The following is an 18,755-nucleotide window of genomic DNA, read 5'->3' as shown; positions in this document are numbered from 1 at the left end:
CTTTTGCTTCGGCTCTCTGGGAAGTGAGGGTGAGAAGGCATCTGGAGGAGAGAACTCACCTGACCTCCCTGGTTTCTGATCATTGCTTTGAAGGGTTTGGGCCTCTGGTTGCAAAGTGGGCTCCATCTTCTGCTTTTCCCTCCTGCCCTCCCTGAGCCCTTGCTAATCTTTGACTTCAGCTTTGATGAAGGCTGAGGTTGGGACTGAGGGTACTTGAGGTCTGGCTCCTGTGGGTGCTGCCTGGAAGCCTGGGCAGCTGGGGGGCTCAGACAGAAGGGGTGTGGGTATCAGCTGCAGAGGTGGGGCGGTGCGAGGGGCCGGGCAGGGGGCTTCTCCAGGAAGTACTAACACTTCTTGTTCTGGGGAAGGAGGACGTTCTGCATGGTGGCTGCAGAGACCAGCCCTGGTTGGGGAGTGGGTAGGGGTATCTAGCTTCTGGAAAGTCTGAGCAGCCTGTGAAGGCTGCCAACAGGCTGGGTTCAGCTCAGTTCAACATACTTATTACGTGCCTGGCTCTGTGGGCCAGGGCTTGTGTTAGGTGCTAGAACCATGGAGATGAAAAAAGCGCTTGTAGCTCTTACGGAGCTCCTACCCTAGGTATAGGCTCTGTGCTAAGCCCCTTGTTTACATGTGTCATCTCATTTAATATTTACAACAACTTGATGAAATCACTGCTCTTATTTCCCCGTTGTATGATGAGTAAGTTGAGGCTTGGTCACAGGGCCAGTAAGTGGCAAAGCAAGGCTTGAGCCAGGTCCTTTGACTCTGTAGCCCATTCTCCTGACTACGATGCTTTGCTGCCTCTGTAGACTCCTACCCAGACCCCTCCCTCGAGGGTCTTATGGTAACAGAGGTGTAAGCAGGTGATGGGTAGGGTGAAGTATGGTCAGTGCAAGGAGAGAGGTTTGAACCAAGAACAGAAGTAGCACAGAGCATTTAATTATGTCAGGGAGGGCCAGGGAAGGCTTGGAGAAGGGGTGGCCCCTGAATAAACCACAGAGGGGAAACCAGATTCTATCTGGCACTTGAGTCAGTGGGCTGTGGTGGAGAGTGGGGGTGGCTTTCAGGTGAGCAGGGCAATTCCAGATGCTCTCAGCCCCCTCCTGAGCAACTTGCAGGGTGGGACTGGGTAAGGGGGAGCTGACAGATTTCAGGGGATCATGGCTGGGACAGGCAGGTGTGGGGTACTGCCCCACGGGCTCCTTTCCCATATGTTCAGCAGCTGTGCTGACCTCCCTGGCCTGGCCACACAGCCCTGAGAGCCGGGGGGTGTCTGTGGGTGCCTGAACTGTGTATGGACTCTGCTTGCCTGGGGTGAGGCCTCAGCTGGTCACATACCCACACCCACTCAGGCCTGAGCATGGGGCCGCCATCAAAGCAGCCCTGGGAATTCTTTGCACTATGGCGCACAGGGCTGAAAGGACCTCTGTCACACAGAGGAGGGGTCAGAGGTTCAGAGGGGAAGTAACTTCCCCAAGTCCAACAGCCGGTGAAGAAGCAGATCAACCCCAGGTTCTCGGGTCTGAGCACTAGCCCCTCCCCTGCTGGCTCCCCAGGGCTCCCACCCTTTCCAGGCTGTGTGTGCCCTGCTTAGCACCCGCTGTCCTGTACTCACGCACCCACACACATGCACTCTTGCTGTGTTTCCCTCGTGCCTGGCCATCCTCTTGGGATCCTCTTAGGCCAGGGCTTTGTTCTGGAGAGAATTCAAGTGGACGAGGAAGGAGCAGAACCTACTAATTACATTACTCCCTGAGAGGCCCCTCACACACACTCAGCCCACTCTCCCCAGCCCCGCCTGCCCGTGGTGTCCTTGCTCCTGCCCTGGGGTTGCTCTGGAGCGGGGAGAGCAGTACCTGGTAGATCTGAAAGACTTTCTGTAGGAAGTTTGGAGGGAGGGGGCCTCCAGACTGGAATCACAGAGGTGTGAGCTGGAATCCTGACTCCATCACCTACAAGCTGTGTGACTTGAGGCAAGTGACTTAATTTCCTTGAGTGTCAATTTCCTCATTAAGAAAATGGGAGTAATAATACCTTTGTGGTTCCCAAACTTTGCTACATTTTGGAATCACCTGGGAATCTTTAAATAGTGCTAATAATGTCTGATTTCCAGCTTTCTACCTTCTGATTTCATTGGTTTGGGGTGCAACCTGGTATCCGGAGTTGCAAAAACTTTCCAGGTGATACTGAGCTGCAAAGTTGGGAACCACGTCATAGAGTTTGGGGGGGATTAAAGGAGATCATGCAGACATGTGGGGAAGACTCAGTCAATGGAGGTGATTATTTTTTAATTCAGTTCCCTGCCTGTCACGCCATTTATTGTGGGATCTGAAGGGAGAAGGAGGGTTTTCATTTCTTCTCCATGGTGGGTTTGCCTTGAGTGCTGACCCTGAAGTGGCTGACTGTGGCCCATCTGGACTAGAAAAGCCCTTCCTTCTTTTCCCCCTCTCAGGTTAAACCAGAAACTGTCGCTGCAGCCCTAGGGCAGGGCTCCGTCTTCCTGACAGTCTCCAGGGAGTTCATGATCAGACCAGGATGTCTGAGAGGGAAGCTGGAAGGAGCGGGGGTTGATGGCACATGACCAGGGCTCCATGAGTCTCTTCCTGGTGGCTTTGCAGATGGAAGGGCTGGTCCCCACGCAGGTCTCTAGGAGACAGAGGGCCAAGATGCTGACATGTGGTACACTAAGTCTGGATGTGGTGGTCTGATCTGGGGTGGGGCTGGGCTCAGGGGAGGGTGTCCATGGGGACAGAGTTGGGGAGGGGCCCCTTTCTTGATACCCTCTACTCTGCTCCTTGGCACCATTGGAGGCTCGGCAGACCTGAAGTGGAGGCTGTGAAGGAAGACACATTTCCCTAGATTCCTCAGCTGTTCTGACAGGAAGTTGTGCATCACTGGGCTGACAGGAAGGAAATGGCTCTGCTATTTGGAGAGAAATAGAGGATTCTGACTGGGGCTGAGGAAAAAGGTGTTTGCTTGTAGAAGCTGTTTTGTTCCAATATAGGGACTCTTTCTCCCCTCAGGCGCTTGCTCCCTGTTTATTTTCCTTTGAATGACAAAGGTTGAATTTAGCTAATGAGGAGCTGAGAGAGGGAAGTGAGAGGGGGTCCTGTGAGATTTCAGGAGGTGGAGAGTCTTCGCAGGACGTGCATCCTTCTGCTTTTAATCTGCGTTTCTTACCCAGCTTCCTGCTTCGGGGAGCTGGAAGGCAACAGAGCATTTTGTGATCTCACACACCACTCTCTCCTCCATCCACAAACCATACCTTGGCAAATGCCTTTGATTTCTATTTCTTTTTACCACCCGCAAAAAACACAGTGAATCTTTTAATAGCGCGAGGCCTTTTGGATCACTAACCAGTCGGTCGCCAAAGCCTATCCATCTGAGTGCCTAAAGTGCACTCAGAATAGACACTTTTAATAAAATACATTCCCTTTAAGCCAGGGTAAACCTGTGAAATTTGTACATTTCTTTGAGAGCATCTCTACAAATTTTACAGTATTGAAATCGCCACCCAGTGACCTTTCAGGAAGTACTAGATAAATTATAAGAGACAAATAGACAGACCAAAAGGAGAAGGACAATTTCCAGTGCCTTTCCTGCCAGGTTCTCAGGCTGAGTCTTAGAAATCCCTGGCTTCCCGTGTACCCCTCCTCAGCCTTGTGGCGGCCCCTGCCCGCCTGCCTCTCTCCGTGCCTGCCCGCCCGGGTGTCCTCTGAGATGTTTGCAGCTCTTCGAGGCAGCTCTGGTATGTGGCTCCTGGCACCTATTCCTGTCTGTGTTTGCCTCTGTGCTCCATTATTCAAAATATTTCCACTGGTGGCCAGAACCCCCAGAAATGCCCTTGGGGCTGGCCGAGGGCTGCTTTGGAAAGGCTCAGATTCTCTGCCAGCCAGGGCTGCCCCATGCATGTGGCAGGGAGTCCTCGGCCTTGCCAAGTGAGAGCCAGGCTGGGGTCCAAGCCCAGCCAACCCTCCCAGTGGTCTGAGGCCAGCCCTTGGTCACCTGTGCGTGGTTTGTCCACTTTGTGGATCTCCTCACCCCCGCCCCTAGGTCAGGTCCCCGCTGTCGTCTCTCCAAGTTGGGCACCTTCCTTCCCTACCAGTTGGTGGTGCTCAGGGGATGTAAACCAGGTATAATATGCTGTTCATACTTTGTGTAGGGAAAATAGAATTTGGAAGGCTAATGGCCTATCACGTCACATCACTTAGAGCCCCTGAGGGGTCTTCTGGAGACTCGCTGCTCCTTTGGGCTCTGGGATCTGCTCCCCCTGCAGAGCAGGTACCCAGAGACTTGGAGCCGTGCTGTGGGGCGGTGTCGCACAGCTGCGCCCTGCTGCCAGGGGACTGCTAATTGCAGAGTCCTTGACGGCAGTGGCCACACGTTGACATGCTCGTTTCATGGAAAAGTGAACTCAGTAACCAGTCTGGCTGCTTTGCCATCACTGTTCAGTGACCTGTGTTCACATAAGCTGCAGGCGTTACTCAGGGCCTCTGGATCTCCGTTGCTCTTTTCCCCGCAGAGATACCACCTCACATGACTCCTGGTTGTGGCGAGACCCCACTGCCCTCCCACGTGGGGAGGAGGGGAGATCAGAGAGAAAATCGGGGGTTGAGTATTCTGAGTGCTGCTGGTCCTTCTGGAGGTTAAGTAGCTTCATGAGGAACATAAACAAGGCGCTATCAGTGCTGCCCAGGGGTTCACTCACTCCTTAATTTGATAATTAATTCTGCAAACATTAATGGAGTTTTTCTCACATACTGGGCACTCTTCTAGGTGCTGGGGGTCAGGGAGAAACCGGAGGATGAAAAAGACCTTGTTTCCACACTGAAAGAGCTCACAGCCCAGTAAACAGATACTTAATGCACTTAGATTGTTTCCCAGAGAGGCCTGATGTCCAGCAGAGGTAGCACAGAAGAGGAGGTGGCTCGGGAGGGTGGGGCAGTGGGAGTAGTGAGAGCGTATTTGGGTCTAGGTTGACTAGGAATGCGACAGGCCAAGAGAGGAGGTCACTCCTGGCCCAGGAAACATGTGCAAAGACCCAGAGACATGAAAGTGCAGAGCATTTTGGAGGAGTGTGAATAAAGACAAAATATGGCTCGAGTCTATGGTGTGATGGGGCTGGAGAGGTAGGCAAGGGTCAGATCGTGCAGGTGCCTTGCTTAAGGGGTTCATCTCTATCCTAGAGGCCGTGGGGAGCCACAGAAGGGTTTTAGGCAGAGGGGTGGCACAGTTTGTACGTTTTTAAAAATTTAGGTCTTTTAAAAAAATTATTGAAATATAGTTGATGTACAATATTATATGTTACAGGTGTACAATATAGTGATTCACAATTTTTAAAGGTTATGCTCCAGTTATAGTTATTATAAAATATTGGCTATAGTCCCCATTTTGTACAATATATCCTTGTAATTTATTTTATATGTAGTAGTTTGTACCTCTACTACCTCTGTTAATCCCCTACCCCTATATTGCCCCTCCCCCTTCCCTCTCTCCCCTGGTAACCACTAGTTTGTTCTCTACATCTGTGAGTCTGCTGCTTTTTTGTTATATTCACTAGTTTTTTATATTTTCTAGATTCCATGTATAAGTGATATCATACAGTATTTGTCTTTCTCTGTCTGGCTTATTTCACTTAGCATAATACTCTCCAAGTCCATCCATGTTGCTGCAAATGGCAAAATTTCACTCTTTTTTATGGCTGAGTAGTATTCCTTTGTGTGTGTGTGTGTATATACAGATATAGATATAGATATAGATATACAGATATAGATATAGATAGATAGATAGTTGCTTCCGTATCTTGGCAATTGTAAATAATGCTGGTGAACATTGGGTGCATGTATCTTTTCGAATTAGTGTTTTTGTTTTTTTCAGATATAGACCCAGGAGTGGAATTGCTGGGTCATATGGTAGTTCTGTTTTTAGTTTTTTGAGAAACCTTCATACTGATTTTCACAGTGGCTGCACCAACTTACATTCCCACCAACAGTGTACAACGGTTCCCTTTTCTCCATATCCTTGCCGACATTTGTTATTTGTAGACTTTTTTTTTTAATTAATTAATTTATTTATTTATTTTGGGCTGTGTTGGGTCTTCGTTTCTGTGCGAGGGCTTTCTCTAGTTACGGCGAGCGGGGCCACTCTTCATCGCGGTGCGCGGGCCTCTCACTATCACGGCCTCTCTTGTTGCGGAGCACAGGCTCCAGACGCGCAGGCTCAGTAGTTGTGACTCACGGGCCCAGTTGCTCCGCGGCATGTGAGATCTTCCCAGACCAGGGCTCGAACCCGTGTCCCCTGCATTGGCAGGCGGATTCTCAACCACTGCACCACCAGGGAAGCCCTATTTGTAGACTTTTTGATGATGGCCATCCTCACAAGTGTGAGGTGATATCTCATTGTGGTTTTGATTTGCATTTCTCTGATGATTAGGGATGTTGGGCATCTTTTCATGTACCTGTTGGCCATCTGCATTTCCTCTTTGGAAAAATGTCTGTTCAGTTCTTCTGCCCATTTTTTTTTTTTTTTTAGTTTTCTGTTGCCTTTAATTAACATCTAAATAGATGCCGTATTCTTCTATAATTACAATATGGAAATGTCTGTGAATAAAATAGATAAATTTTTTGTCACATGCCTAGGAAAGAATGGTGGCAGTAAGATTCATCCAAGGTTTTAGTAGCAACATCTACACAGCCAGGGCATGGTCAGTGTTTGGGGACAGAGGTAAATATCTGCAATCCGTGCATACCTTTTTTTTTTTTTTAATTTGTTTATTTTATTTATTTTTGGCTGTGTTGCGTCTTCATTGCTACGCGTGGTCTTTCTCTAGTTGTGGTGAGCAGGGGCTACTCTTCGTTGCAGTGCATGGGCTTCTTATTGTGGTGGCTTCTCTCGTTGTGGAGCATGGGCTCTAGAGCACAGGCTCAGTAGTTGTGGTGCACGGGCTTAGTTGCTCCATGGCATGTGGGATCTTCCCGGACCAGGGCTCGAACCCGTGTTCCCTGCATTGGCAGGCAGATTCTCCACCTCTGTGCCACCAGGGAAGCCCCGTGCATACCTTTGATTCCTTCTTTTAATGCCTGATTTACCATCTGGTGCTGTTGGACCATTCTCTTCTCCTTAAATTCTTCCAATTCAATTTGAATTTCATACATTGCCCCACAGCCTCCTGAAATGTCAGTGACTTTGATAGCTGTAGCTCGAGGAAACTTTTCTTTGAGAATTTGGGTCACTTTGAGCTCCCCCTCAGTCTGCGAGGCAAACATGTGCTGAGCACAGTGGAGAAGAGGAAGGCGGCGGGTTCCGCTGAGCAGGGGCGCGGCCGCGGCCTGGCTCCACGTTTCCATGACCGGCCAATGTGGCCCGCCGTCCTTCTGCCCATTTTTTTTTTTTTAATTTAATTAAGTTATTTTTTATACAGCAGGTTCTTATTAGTTATCTATTTTATACATATTAGTGTATATATGTCAATCCCAATCTCCCAATTCATCCCACCACCACCACCCCGCACCCCACTTTCCCCCCTTGGTGTCCATACGTTTGTTCTTTACATCTGTGTCTCTATTTCTGTCCTGCAAACCAGTTCATCTGTACTATTTTTCTAGATTCCACATATATGTGTTAATATACGATATTTGTTTTCTCTTTCTGACTTACTTCACTCTGTATGACAGTCTCTAGGTCCATCCACATCTCTACAAATGACCCGATTTCGTTCCTTTTCATGGCTGAGTAATAGTCCCTTGTACATATGCACCACAACTTCTTTATCCATTCATCTGTCGATGCCCTCTGCCCATTTTTTTTTTTTTTTTTTTTTGTTTTTTTATACTGCAGGTTCTTATTAGGCATCAGTTTTATACACATCAGTGTATACATGTCAATCCCAATTGCCCAATTCAGCACACCACCCTCCCCACCTCACCGCAGTTTTCCCCCCTTGGTGTCCATATGACCATTCTCTACATTTGTGTCTCAACTTCTGCCCTGCAAACTGGCTCATCTGTACCATTTTTCTAGGTTCCGCATACATGCATTAATATATGATATTTGTTTTTCTCTTTCTGACTTACTTCACTCTGTATGACAGTCTCTAGGTCCATCCACATCTCTACAAATGACCCGATTTCGTTCCTTTTCATGGCTGAGTAATAGTCCCTTGTACATATGCACCACAACTTCTTTATCCATTCATCTGTCGATGCCCTCTGCCCATTTTTTAATCGAGTTGTTTGGTTTTTTGATGTTGAGTTGCATGAGCTGTTTATATATGTTGGATGTTAACCCCTTATCGGTCATATCGTTTACAAATAATTTAAATATTTTAAATTTAAATTTAAAAATATTTTAAATATTTTAAATATTTTAAATATCTCCCATTCAGCACAGTTTGTGTTTTATATTAACTGCTGTGGAGTCTACATGGTGTGGCAGAAGGAGCCCTGGAGTAGGGGGTCTAGGGAGCTAGATTCTAGATCTGGCCCAGCAGCTGATTGACCTCAGCCAGGTCTAGGCTTCAGTGTCCTGGTTTGTCAGATGAGAAGACTCCAAGAACTGTCCCAGCTCTGACACTCTCCACACCCATGACCACCTCTGTTTTTGGCTCCCACGCCTTTTCTTCTGTACTTGTCTCTCTACCTCTGGCCGCCTGACCCATGTCTCCTGGCTGTCCCACCTTGCTCGGCAGCTGGTGGCAGCTGGAGGGAGAGGGGTGAGTTCTCCAGGAAGAACGTGCACTTGTGACCCTCATAGCTCACAGTTGCCTGGTGTTTTCCAGCCCTGCGGGAATACCTTCTCTCCGCGCCCTCCCCGCACCCCCCACCCCTGCCCCAGCCCACCTGGCTCCCCACGACTCACAGTCCTGGGCCCAGCTGGGTTTCTTCAATGAAGCAATTCATTCCCCTGGGCCTAACCCTTCCCCACGCCCCCAGTCCGCCTGGCCCCAAATGACAAGAGGCAGCTGATTTGGACTCACCGCCCGGAAGCCAGGGACATCTGCATGGAGAGATGTCAGTGCCTTTGGCCTGTACAGTCTTTTTCCTTTGCTTTGACCCGGGTTTTAAAAGCTTAGCAAGTCATCAGCTGCAGTGGTTGTCCGGGAGCCCCAGCATTTGCTCTTCCTGCTCAGGGACCCCCAAGCCACTTCTGCAGAATTGAAAACGGCTGTGGCTGGAAAGACAGGTTTCCCTCACAAGCATCATTTGTTCCACTGCCTTTGCAGGGTTATCGCTCTGATCCTAGAGCGTCTCCAGGCTGAGGAGCCCCGGGGGACAGCTTGGCTGCAGTTTCTCTTTTCCTAGGTCTTTGATCACAGCTGTTATATTTAAAGGCTTAAACAATGGGTTCTAAACAAATAAGTATCTGTTTAGTCAGTGGAATGAGGAATTTAAAGGTGACTCAGACTCCCCTCCCCCGCCCCCAATTCTAAGTGCTATTTACTACCTGAATGATGAGACCTGTAATGGAATCATTTTGCTTGATTCTCCTCTCCTTGGGAATTTGGCATGGTATTTCATTCATTCACTCACTCATTCATTCATTTGAGTGCTTATTGAGTATCCACTACTATGTGCCAGGCCCTGTGTGAAGTGATGGGGAGAGAGAGCCAAATAGGACCCAGACCCTGCCACAAAGCAGCCTAGAGTCTGGGGTGACTACCCAGTGGGAGCCCAGGGGCTCCAGCACAGTGAGTTCCATTCAGACGTAGAAACTCTAGCTGACAGTCTTAAACCCTGTTTCTGGAAAACAGGGAAATAGAAATAATGCAAGAGGGAAGAAATGTGGGTGAGGAGAGTGAGATGAGGGCGGAGGAAAGAGAGAGATGGAAGAAAGAAAGCAGCAAACTTTCCCACGAGAGACTGCAGACGGCCCCCCAGTTCCCTGCGGCAGCTCACAGCCACGGGCAGCAAGAACCCAGCAGAGGGGAAGGCCCTCCGCTCCCTCTCAGCTCGGCCCTGGCAAGCTGGGTCATAGGCAGGGCACTCCCTGCTTGGTGCCTCAGTTCCCCCATCTGTAAAATGGGGCTTTGGACGGTGGGATCTCGGAGATCTTTGAACTAGCGTTCTGTGACCGGTGCAGGGCATAGTAGATATGGGGCAGGAGCCCAAATAAAGGCTCTGGAAGTAGAAGGAAGTGTTCCCCTGGCTTCTCTCATCTCAACACTGAGACACCCTTAGGTGTCTGGGGCCTGTGGGTGTCCTGCCATCCCCTCGCTAGCAAGAGGTGCCTTCTGGCTACTCTCCCAGCTGAACAGTGGAAGAAGGAAGGTTCTGGGTCTCCATGTTTGTATATTTTTCTGGTGTGGACATTTTCTTCTTGGAGTTTCTTATCTTTTTCTTTCTGACAGTAAGGCCGCTTGAATTGCTCCAGGTACAGGGTGACTCTGCATGGCGAGCATGCAGCATCTGATGCTTTGGACTGACCCCTTGGCAGGCCTGCCTCTGGATGCCCTCAGATGCTGACCCAAATGCCTCGCCCTGGGGCCGGGTCAGACTACTGAAGCCCAAGGGTCACATTCCGAAGGGTTCCGGTGCAGGTCACACTCATTGATTGCTAAAGAAAACAATGTTTTGGCAATACAGTGTTCGAAGAATTGGGGTTCCTAGCTGTGTGACCTTGGTTAATTGCTTAAATATTCCAAGTCTCAGTTTTCCCATCTGTGAGATGGGAGTGGCTCTCCCTATCTCTCAGAGATCAAATAGGAAACTGCAAGAAAGTGCCTCGTAAGCGGGGAGGCTCTAAACTGACATCCACAGGGCAATGATTCAGTAGCAAATATATTCAGCCTTTTCCATGGTTACAGCCTCTTCTGTGCTGAGTAATTCAAGCCACAAAGGGTTAAGGCAGCTAGGCACGTGACTGAGATTGTCCATAATTGATGGAATAAAGCTTAAAGGAGTGATGTATAATTGCAGTTAATCCAGGCACTGTGACACTGCCCTGCTAAAAACTGTCTACTAATAATTACTTTGATCTAACAAAATGATGCCTCTCTGTGAGCCTGGTAGCAGGGACCCTGGCCAAGGGTCTGCAGCACTGAGCACCACCCCTCCCACTGGACAAGGTGGGTGTGGGAGCTGGGAGACGTGGAGGCCAGAGGGCAGGGAGGGGGCCCCCAGTTCTCTCAGACCCTAAGGCAGCAAATGCTACATATGTAGAGTGATCGTGTGATTCACTCTACATATTCACTGTCTAAATGGGGACACTTTTGAGAGTATGATATTAATAATTGCTACTCATATTAATAATTATGCTAGACAACAGACATAAGCTGGTCTCCCCAGAGCAAACCTGGATGTGTATGGTCCACATGTGCATAGACTGTTTTGAGCTTCTGGGAATCCCTAGGTGGTTGAGCATTTCCACAGTTATGATTTGTCTTCACAATAACTCTGGAAGGAAGAAAGTATTTTTACTCTCATTTAATGGATAATAAAAATAGTGCTAGAGACAAACCATTCCAGCTGTGATCTTTGCCATGGCTTCCCTGGTGGGTGAGCCAATGCAGCTTGAGGACAGCTGGCCAGGATCAGGGAGCTCTGGGGCTGGGGAAACACGTGGTGCTCAGAGGGAGAGAACCAGCAGTTCAGGCTTCAGAAGAGCTGCAGCAAAGTGACCATACCCACGGAGAGTGCAGGGCACACTTCCCAACAGGGCCTTTGCCCGGGTCCTCTCCAATCCTGAACTCGGAATCAGAAGACTCCTCCCTTTACTAATCATGTGATCTCAGCTAATTGTGTGATCACTGTGTGCCTCAGTTTCCTCATTTGTCAAGTGGGGACAATAATTCCTTGTTGTAAGGATTAAGTGCGATCCTATATGAAAATGGGTGGGCTCAGAGACTGACGTGTCATAGGTACTCAGTAAATCCTTGTAGAGTTTGAATCTGGAGAGAGTTCCCAGAAGCAGTATCCTTTAGGGAACCGTGGGGATCCTTCTGCCTTGAAACAGTTCTGACTTGGGCCAAGTAGGGTGGATGTGCTCCAGCCTTGAGATCGGGGTTGCCTCAAATTCTTGCAGGGAGGAGGTGGATAAGAGAAATACATGGGGGAATTGAGAGCTTCCTGACTCCCCTAAGCTGTGATGATCTACTGCATGCTCTGTGCGAGGTGGGGACTGCACCCAAGGAAGCTTCAGGCCTTGTGATTCCCTTGAAGCTCTGCACACACAAGCAGCCCACGTTGGCCGGCAGCCCTGGCCTTTTAGGCTCGAGGATGAACTTGCTCAGACATGGGCAGGAGACACGGCTCCTGTGGTGCCCTGTTGCTGGAAGTGATGGCACCTCAGAGCCAAAGGTAGGCGGGTTGGCAACAGTTTGGTGCCAGAGAGCTAGTGAGTGAGAAAGAGAGAGATAAAAGTGCCACATTCAGCCTATTAATAGCCGTGTTTGGTCTCCACCACTTCTATCAACATCGTCCATCACATCCAAACAATCGAAAAGCTTGTGCCAAATGGCTAGGAGTTAACAACTCATGGCTGTGCTGAATTTCTGAAAAACAGTATTTCCACTTCTGATGCAGCTCTGAAATGCCAATTGTTTCATGCCAACTGGTTATTTTTCCAGACCATTTCCCTTTATTTATGTTTAAGCTTTTAGAGTTTTAGGCAAAAAGAAGATGGAGAACCTGGACCAGGTGATTATTATTTCTCCTGATTTGCCCTTGAGAGCCATAGAAGAAACGTTCATTCCCCAAACGTGAACTGAGGACTTGCAGAAGGGTGGGAGAGGAATCAGACAGGGGTGCTGCCCCTTTCAGGAGTGTGCGACTGATGGGCAGGCAGAGTGGGGACGTGGGAAAAACACCGGCCCAGGCCTCAGAAGACTCAGGGCAAGATTAGCCCTTTCTGTTACTGCTGTGTGGCCTTGGCTAGGACAGAGCCCCTCTCTGGGCCCCCATTTCCTTGCCTGCAAAGTGGGGGAGTTGGACTAGACGGCCCAGGAGGCCCCTTCCAGCTGAGTCTGTGCGTTGGGTTGGAGGACTTGCTGTCTCACGTTTACTGGCAGGAGTGCGGGTGTGGAAGTGGAAGGAGGGTGATGCCGTCCTCGGGCTGCTGCTCTGGGAAGCCTGGAAACGTGGCAGGGGAAACACAGGACAGGGCTGTTCCTTATCCGGGAAGCTCCAGCCTTCAGAGATGTCTGTGGAGCCTGCCAGGCGGTTGTTTTTCTCACCATATGTGATTTCTGGGCGTCTTAAAATTTTCATTTGGCCCAAACATTGCCAGGCTCAGGGGTTGATTGTGCCCTGCGAGGGGATGGAAGTGGTCTTGCCTCTGGGCACCAGGCTGGGAGTGGGCAGACAAGTGGGCTGTGGAAACCTCTGATGAGGTTGGAAGGTGTAGGTGGGATCATGGTGTTGCTTCTGCCGCCGCAGCAGCCTCTGGTGCGGAGAGAGGCAGGGGCTGGAGGGTGAAAAGAGGGAAGAGAGCTTGGGGGGAGGGGGTGATGAGTCTGAGAGATGAAGGGTGGGGGTAGTCTGTAGGCCTTGCTTTGTGTTTTTAAAACCAACACATGCTTCTCTGTGGCTGTCAGGTGGTGAGAATTCTTATTTCAGATTCTATCCATCTGAAGATGCATTTATCCAGTTCATTGCAATTGGTTGACCACAGCTCCTGCAGAGAATCCAGGAGTCTGGTGTATGTCCTGGGGCAGGATGGGGAGAGAGAACCCCAGTCCTGGGTCAAGCCCTGTCTGGGCTGGTTTGGTTCTAGCTGGGAACCCAGTGTGCACACACAGCCTTCTGCAGAGCAAAGTGATTTCCTGCTGTTTTATTGGTTTGGGGGCCAGATAGGTTTTAATAAGAGAAAAGAAACCAACTTCAAAGCAAGCCATCCAGAAAGCACAGTTATTTGTCTCCAACATTCTAGAACATTAAAAAAGGGGGGCTCTGCAAGTTGGAGGAAATATGGGGACCATGGTCTTGGTGAGGGTAGCAGCGGATATTTGCAAGGAGAACCCATCATGGTGATGGCAAACTGAGCAGCCTTTCGGCAGGGCTCTGCCACACCTGGGGGGGTGAAGAAAGATTAAGTGGTTTTCTGTAATTGAGGACCCCCTGGGTTGCCAGGATGCATGTTGCGACTAGGACAAGAGACCTTTAGTATGTGCTTCTCCCAAGATGATGTCAGGGACTGGGACCTTCAGAATGAGATGCATAGTGACAGGTGTGCATTCATCAAAGCTGGAGAAGGCTGTATGGGCTTTTTGACACCACAAGAGTGATGTAATTGCTGACTGGCCAAGAGCGCTCACATTCCACAAGCAGAGGAGGTTGAAAGGTAATCAGGAGCAGATTGTTTATTGGAGAAGGAAATAAAGTGGCTAGGTGAGAGGTTTGGAGGTGACTTCCAGGATAGGGATCTAGGCTTTTGGAGAACAGATAAATTTAGAGTTGTTATATCTTCAGAAACAGGGGAGACAGGGTGGGAAGGGATGCCTACCCCATGAGCATAAGCCTGGGGGACACAATACCCAGGTTCTAAGATTTGCTTCAACACAGGCTGGTGTTTGATAGGGGCCGAGCCAGCCCCACTGGGCCTCAGTGTCCTCATGTAGAGTGAAGGGGGGGGATGAGCTGACCTCCAGGGGTGCCTCCAGGCCTGGGGTCTATATTTTTATTGGTATTTGTCTTGGGGAGGGGCTCACTTATTGAGGACTTTTGCATAGGCACATATGATGTCAAAATCAGAGTGAGGCTTCACAGAGGCATTTGTTTGTTTAGCTTTACTGGGGGCTAAGCACCTGAGAAAGCTGAAGCCAGATCTGTGAAAAAGTCAGAGCCTTTCCAACATAGAGATAGGCTGCCTTGATAGGAAGTGAGTTCCCTGTCCCTGGAGGTAATCAAGCAGAGACTGAATGACCATATGCCAGGAATCTTACAGAGGAGAGTCATGAGCCATTTAACTAGATGGCTTTCACATTTCCTTTTAACTCTAAGGAGCTCCACTGCTTATGCATATGACTAACTGTTCAACAGAGTCTCCTCAAGGCTATGATGTCAGCCCCAGCCTTCTGCACTTCTTTCTTGTGCCCCTAGAGCAGCAGTTCTCATCCCTGGCCTGCACATTTGAATCGCTGAAATATTTTTTTAAATGTCAGTGTCCAGGCCTCACCTGCAGAGATTTGATTTAATTATTCTGGGGTGGGGGTCAAGGTCCCTCAGTTCTAGAATGGCCTGGGCTGTTGCTGCCTGGTGGGCATCCTTCCCACCTGCATACTTCCTGATGGGGTGAGGAGACTCAACCCCCCTCTGGTTTCATTTTGCCTTGGTATATAGCTCAAACGTTTGACCCTTCCACATTCATTCACCCAACAAACATTTGTTAAGTGCTTATTTCATGTTGGAAGAGTCCTAGTAGGCCAGCTCTTGGCTACTTTAGGAGCAGCAAGCCCCAAACTGCCTTCAGAAAGACCTCATCATGTGTATTCCTACCTCCTACACTTAGCACAGTGCCTGGCACATGGCAAGTATATAATAAAACATTTTGATTGAATTGCATGGAATCTTTGCCAATGTTGTAAGTGGGGCAGGAAAATAAATTATAAGCAAGCGCGCAGTAGAGAATTCATGATATGCCATTTCCCCTCTGCTCAGACCTTGTAAAGGAAATCATCTCCTTAATTGGAATTATGTTTGTGGCCTTAGGGGTGACCCATCTGACTTGATATTTTGGTAGCATGGTCTCCCAAATGACCATTTTTTCCTCCTTGGGGCATCGCACAGCGGGAGAGCCGAGGCCTGGGGAGGATGATTTCTTCTTAATTGGTGTCCTGGTCGTTGTGCTGGTTTCACTAACCATTACCAGGCCACCCTCTGCTCAGACCCGAATGCCCTTGTGTTAACTGCATGATGTCCCTCAGCCATCAGGTTCCATCTCCTTCTGGGAGTGACAAAGTGGAGGGCCACAGAGAAATGGCCCAGGCCAACTTGACTTTATGAGTTTCATTTTGAGACCATTGGCATCCTTCACTCCACAAACATTTCCTGCCTGCCCACCCCATACCAGGCCTGGTCTGGGCTGCACTCGCAACAATGATGCAGACCCCCAGCCCTGACGTCAGGCTGCTCACTGTCTGTCATGCTACTAAGTGACCGAGGTTTAATGGTGGCATGACCGGGGCCTCATCAGAGAGTGGGGTGAGATGGGGAGATTAGTCCTGCCCAGGAAGACTGGGCATGGAAGGCGATGTTCCGATGACAGGCATCCCGTGTGTCATGAGACTCTCTGGGTGGAGAGAGTACAGACCTTTGGATCTAACTTCTGCCTGGGTTGGAATCTGACCTCTACTTTGTCCTTGCTTGGGGATGGTGGGCAAGTGACGGAACCTCCCTGGGCCTCGCATGGGGTTGTTCCGAGGATCTGAAGCAATTACAACAGCGCCTGGCAATGGTAAGCGCACAGTAGATGTAGGCTGTTATTTTTATCATGTCCCTTTGGTTGTAATGTATTTGGGAGTTCAGGAAGGAAGTGTCTACCTGCTTGACACATCTCAAAATTTTGTTCCCTTCATTCAAATATTCAGCATTCAACTGATACTTATTGACCTGCTATGTGCCGGACAATGTCTGAGGTGCCAGGATATAGAAGTGGACAAACAAATTTGAAATCCTGCCCTTCTGGGGTTTCCATCTTGGCGGTGAGAGACAGCCCCTGGGACGTGGTAAAGACACCCACACAGAGAGCTCAGGAAGGTGGAAGGTGCCTGGAGCTTGGTCTCCAGTACCCAGGCTGATGTTCAGCCCTGGTGGGCGTTGAGCAGAAGAAGGTCTCATGCCCTCCTTGTCTGCACAGAGAGCCTGCATCCTTAGCAAACAGCATCTTTGGGGAGAAGGTACTCTCTGAAGCTCCTTTGGCCTTGGGTTAGTCTGTATTCCTCACTTCACATTCAGGATGTAGGGTCAGTTCGGGTTCAGCTGCCTCTCTAGGGTCGCCTCTTCTGGTCCTGGTCATTCAAGGAGCTACTTGTAGCTCTTTTCTCTCAGCCTGGGCTTCCTGCCCATTTCTTCCAGGCCCTACTCATCTGCCCTTTGTCTGCCAGGTGGGATTCAGGCTCAGAGGACTGGGGGTGGATGGAGTGGGGGAATCCCTGGCATTTTGCAAGTACCCAGCACAGGGCCTGGGCATAGTTAAGTGCTCTGTATAAATATTTATAGTGTGAATGGATGAGTGAATGAATGTTTGGCCCATTGCAGGATGCCAAAGCTGTCTTTCTGAAATGCCTGTGGGAGCGTCTTTGTAAATTGTTGCAACCCTAAAATGCTGATATTGGAGGTGCATTCAGCAGCCGCTGACTGAGAACCAGCTGAGTTTACCTGCACTGATACCTGTGCAGCAAGAGAAAGGGTGTTTGGCTACAAGAGAATGTGAGCTTTTTTGTGTGTGAAAAAAGAATGAGTTTTTTCATATGCATTATTTTATTTTATCCTCCAGTACCTGTGAGAGTTGGTCCTATTAGATCTGGCTTGCAGAGAATGAAACAGAGGCCCAGAGAGGTTAAGTGACAGGTCCAGTGTCACATAGCTAGTGAGCAGCAAAGATATGACTTGAATTCTGGCCTTTTGGTTCCAAATCCCATGTTATTTAGAAAGAGACAGTGGTAATTTTCTTTGTTAGCTGTCTTGTTCTATTTGAGGAGGAGTTGGCATGAGTGAGTTTTGTTGCTGACTATTTCACACTCACAATTTTATCATGTATATCATGTAAAATATCATGTATTTATGTATCATGAAATGCCTGAGAAAAGGAGAAAAAGGAAAGAAATATGGGGACTGTCCCTATGACCTGTGTATGTGTCATGGCCGGTGTGTGCCCAGTGCCATCGGCCATTAGGCTTCAGGGACTATTTGGTCCAAGAGTCTCATTGTACTGGGGGTATTGAGGCCTAGAAGAGTGAAGCAGCTTGTCCAAAGCCAGGCATTTACCGTGGAAGAGGCCCAGACCCTCTGGGCACTCTGATGGCAAGCCCATGGCCCAGCTCCAGAGACCTCTTAGTTATGAAGCACCCTGGCTTCTTGGAACTTCTCCCTCCTCAGGCCTGTCGGAGGTCCAGGTGCCCTTTAAAGCCCCCAGGGTCCACCCTCCCACCCCATCGTGACAGCTTTGCCTATTTCCCCTGTTTGCAAGTTGGACATCCAAGGACGCAGAGGGTCTGAGTGAGTCCACTCTGGACCATGAGTGACCAAAATAGGATTCTGGTAGCTGCCTTCTGGTAGGAACCAGGCTGGGCAGCCACTCTGAGGATGCCAGGAAGAGCCAGGGGTGTACTTAAATCAGGCAGCTCAACCTGGGACCACAAGCCTGAGCTAAGAGATGAGCATCAGGGTGAAAGGTGTGGAGAGTGGACGAGAATGAGAGATTATGAGAAAGAGGCAGGATGAGAGCAGAGGAAGGAGGAAGGCAGGGAGGGGCTTGGCGCTGGTATGAAAGCACCAGGTTGAGGAAAGAAGCTCTGTCTCCGCAGAGACCAGCAACCACGAATGCAGTCTTCCTGGCCAGTGGATAAGGGGCTGGTTTTAATTTGCATAGCGTTAATTAGCAAGAGTGTCTAATTAGGACAACCCTTACAGAGCCACAGTATTAAGCTGATGCTGAATGTCAATCAATTTTGGAGCCTCTCCATGAAATTGAAGGAAAAGTTGACCTTATTAAACTGAAAAGATTTCTAAATCAATTATTTCCCAAGTCGAATGCACAAAACGTAAATCTTAATTCAGTAGATACAGACTTTAGATAATATTACCTCTTCCCCTTTGGGGGTT

The 18,755-nt window shown here is 49.1% G+C and overlaps 2 protein-coding genes across 5 annotated transcripts in view; one reads left to right on the top strand and one right to left on the bottom strand.

The window, feature by feature from the left end:
• Positions 1-18,755, top strand: part of KCNN3 (potassium calcium-activated channel subfamily N member 3) — a 180,424-nt gene that overhangs the window by 28,036 nt on the left and 133,633 nt on the right. The gene's annotated exons all lie outside the window — the stretch shown is intronic.
• Positions 6,673-7,348, bottom strand: LOC118904200 (bolA-like protein 3). 2 transcript variants are annotated; one of them, XM_036870123.1, is made up of 3 exons: positions 7,163-7,348; positions 7,058-7,079; positions 6,673-6,748 (listed from the first exon to the last, which is right to left on the bottom strand). In XM_036870123.1, exons 1-3 carry the CDS (start codon positions 7,344-7,346, stop codon positions 6,673-6,675), a joined length of 282 nt encoding a protein of 93 aa, XP_036726018.1. In that variant the 5' UTR covers positions 7,347-7,348. The 2 variants fall into 2 exon arrangements, with proteins under 2 accessions (XP_036726018.1, XP_036726011.1); XM_036870116.1 differs by having other exon boundaries at positions 6,679-6,748; positions 7,058-7,348.

This window comes from Balaenoptera musculus, chromosome 1, assembly GCF_009873245.2.
Source record: "Balaenoptera musculus isolate JJ_BM4_2016_0621 chromosome 1, mBalMus1.pri.v3, whole genome shotgun sequence".
Classification (NCBI taxonomy): domain Eukaryota; kingdom Metazoa; phylum Chordata; class Mammalia; order Artiodactyla; family Balaenopteridae; genus Balaenoptera; species Balaenoptera musculus.
Note: the sequence above shows the minus strand (reverse complement) of the source record. Positions and strands in the feature narration are given on the sequence as shown.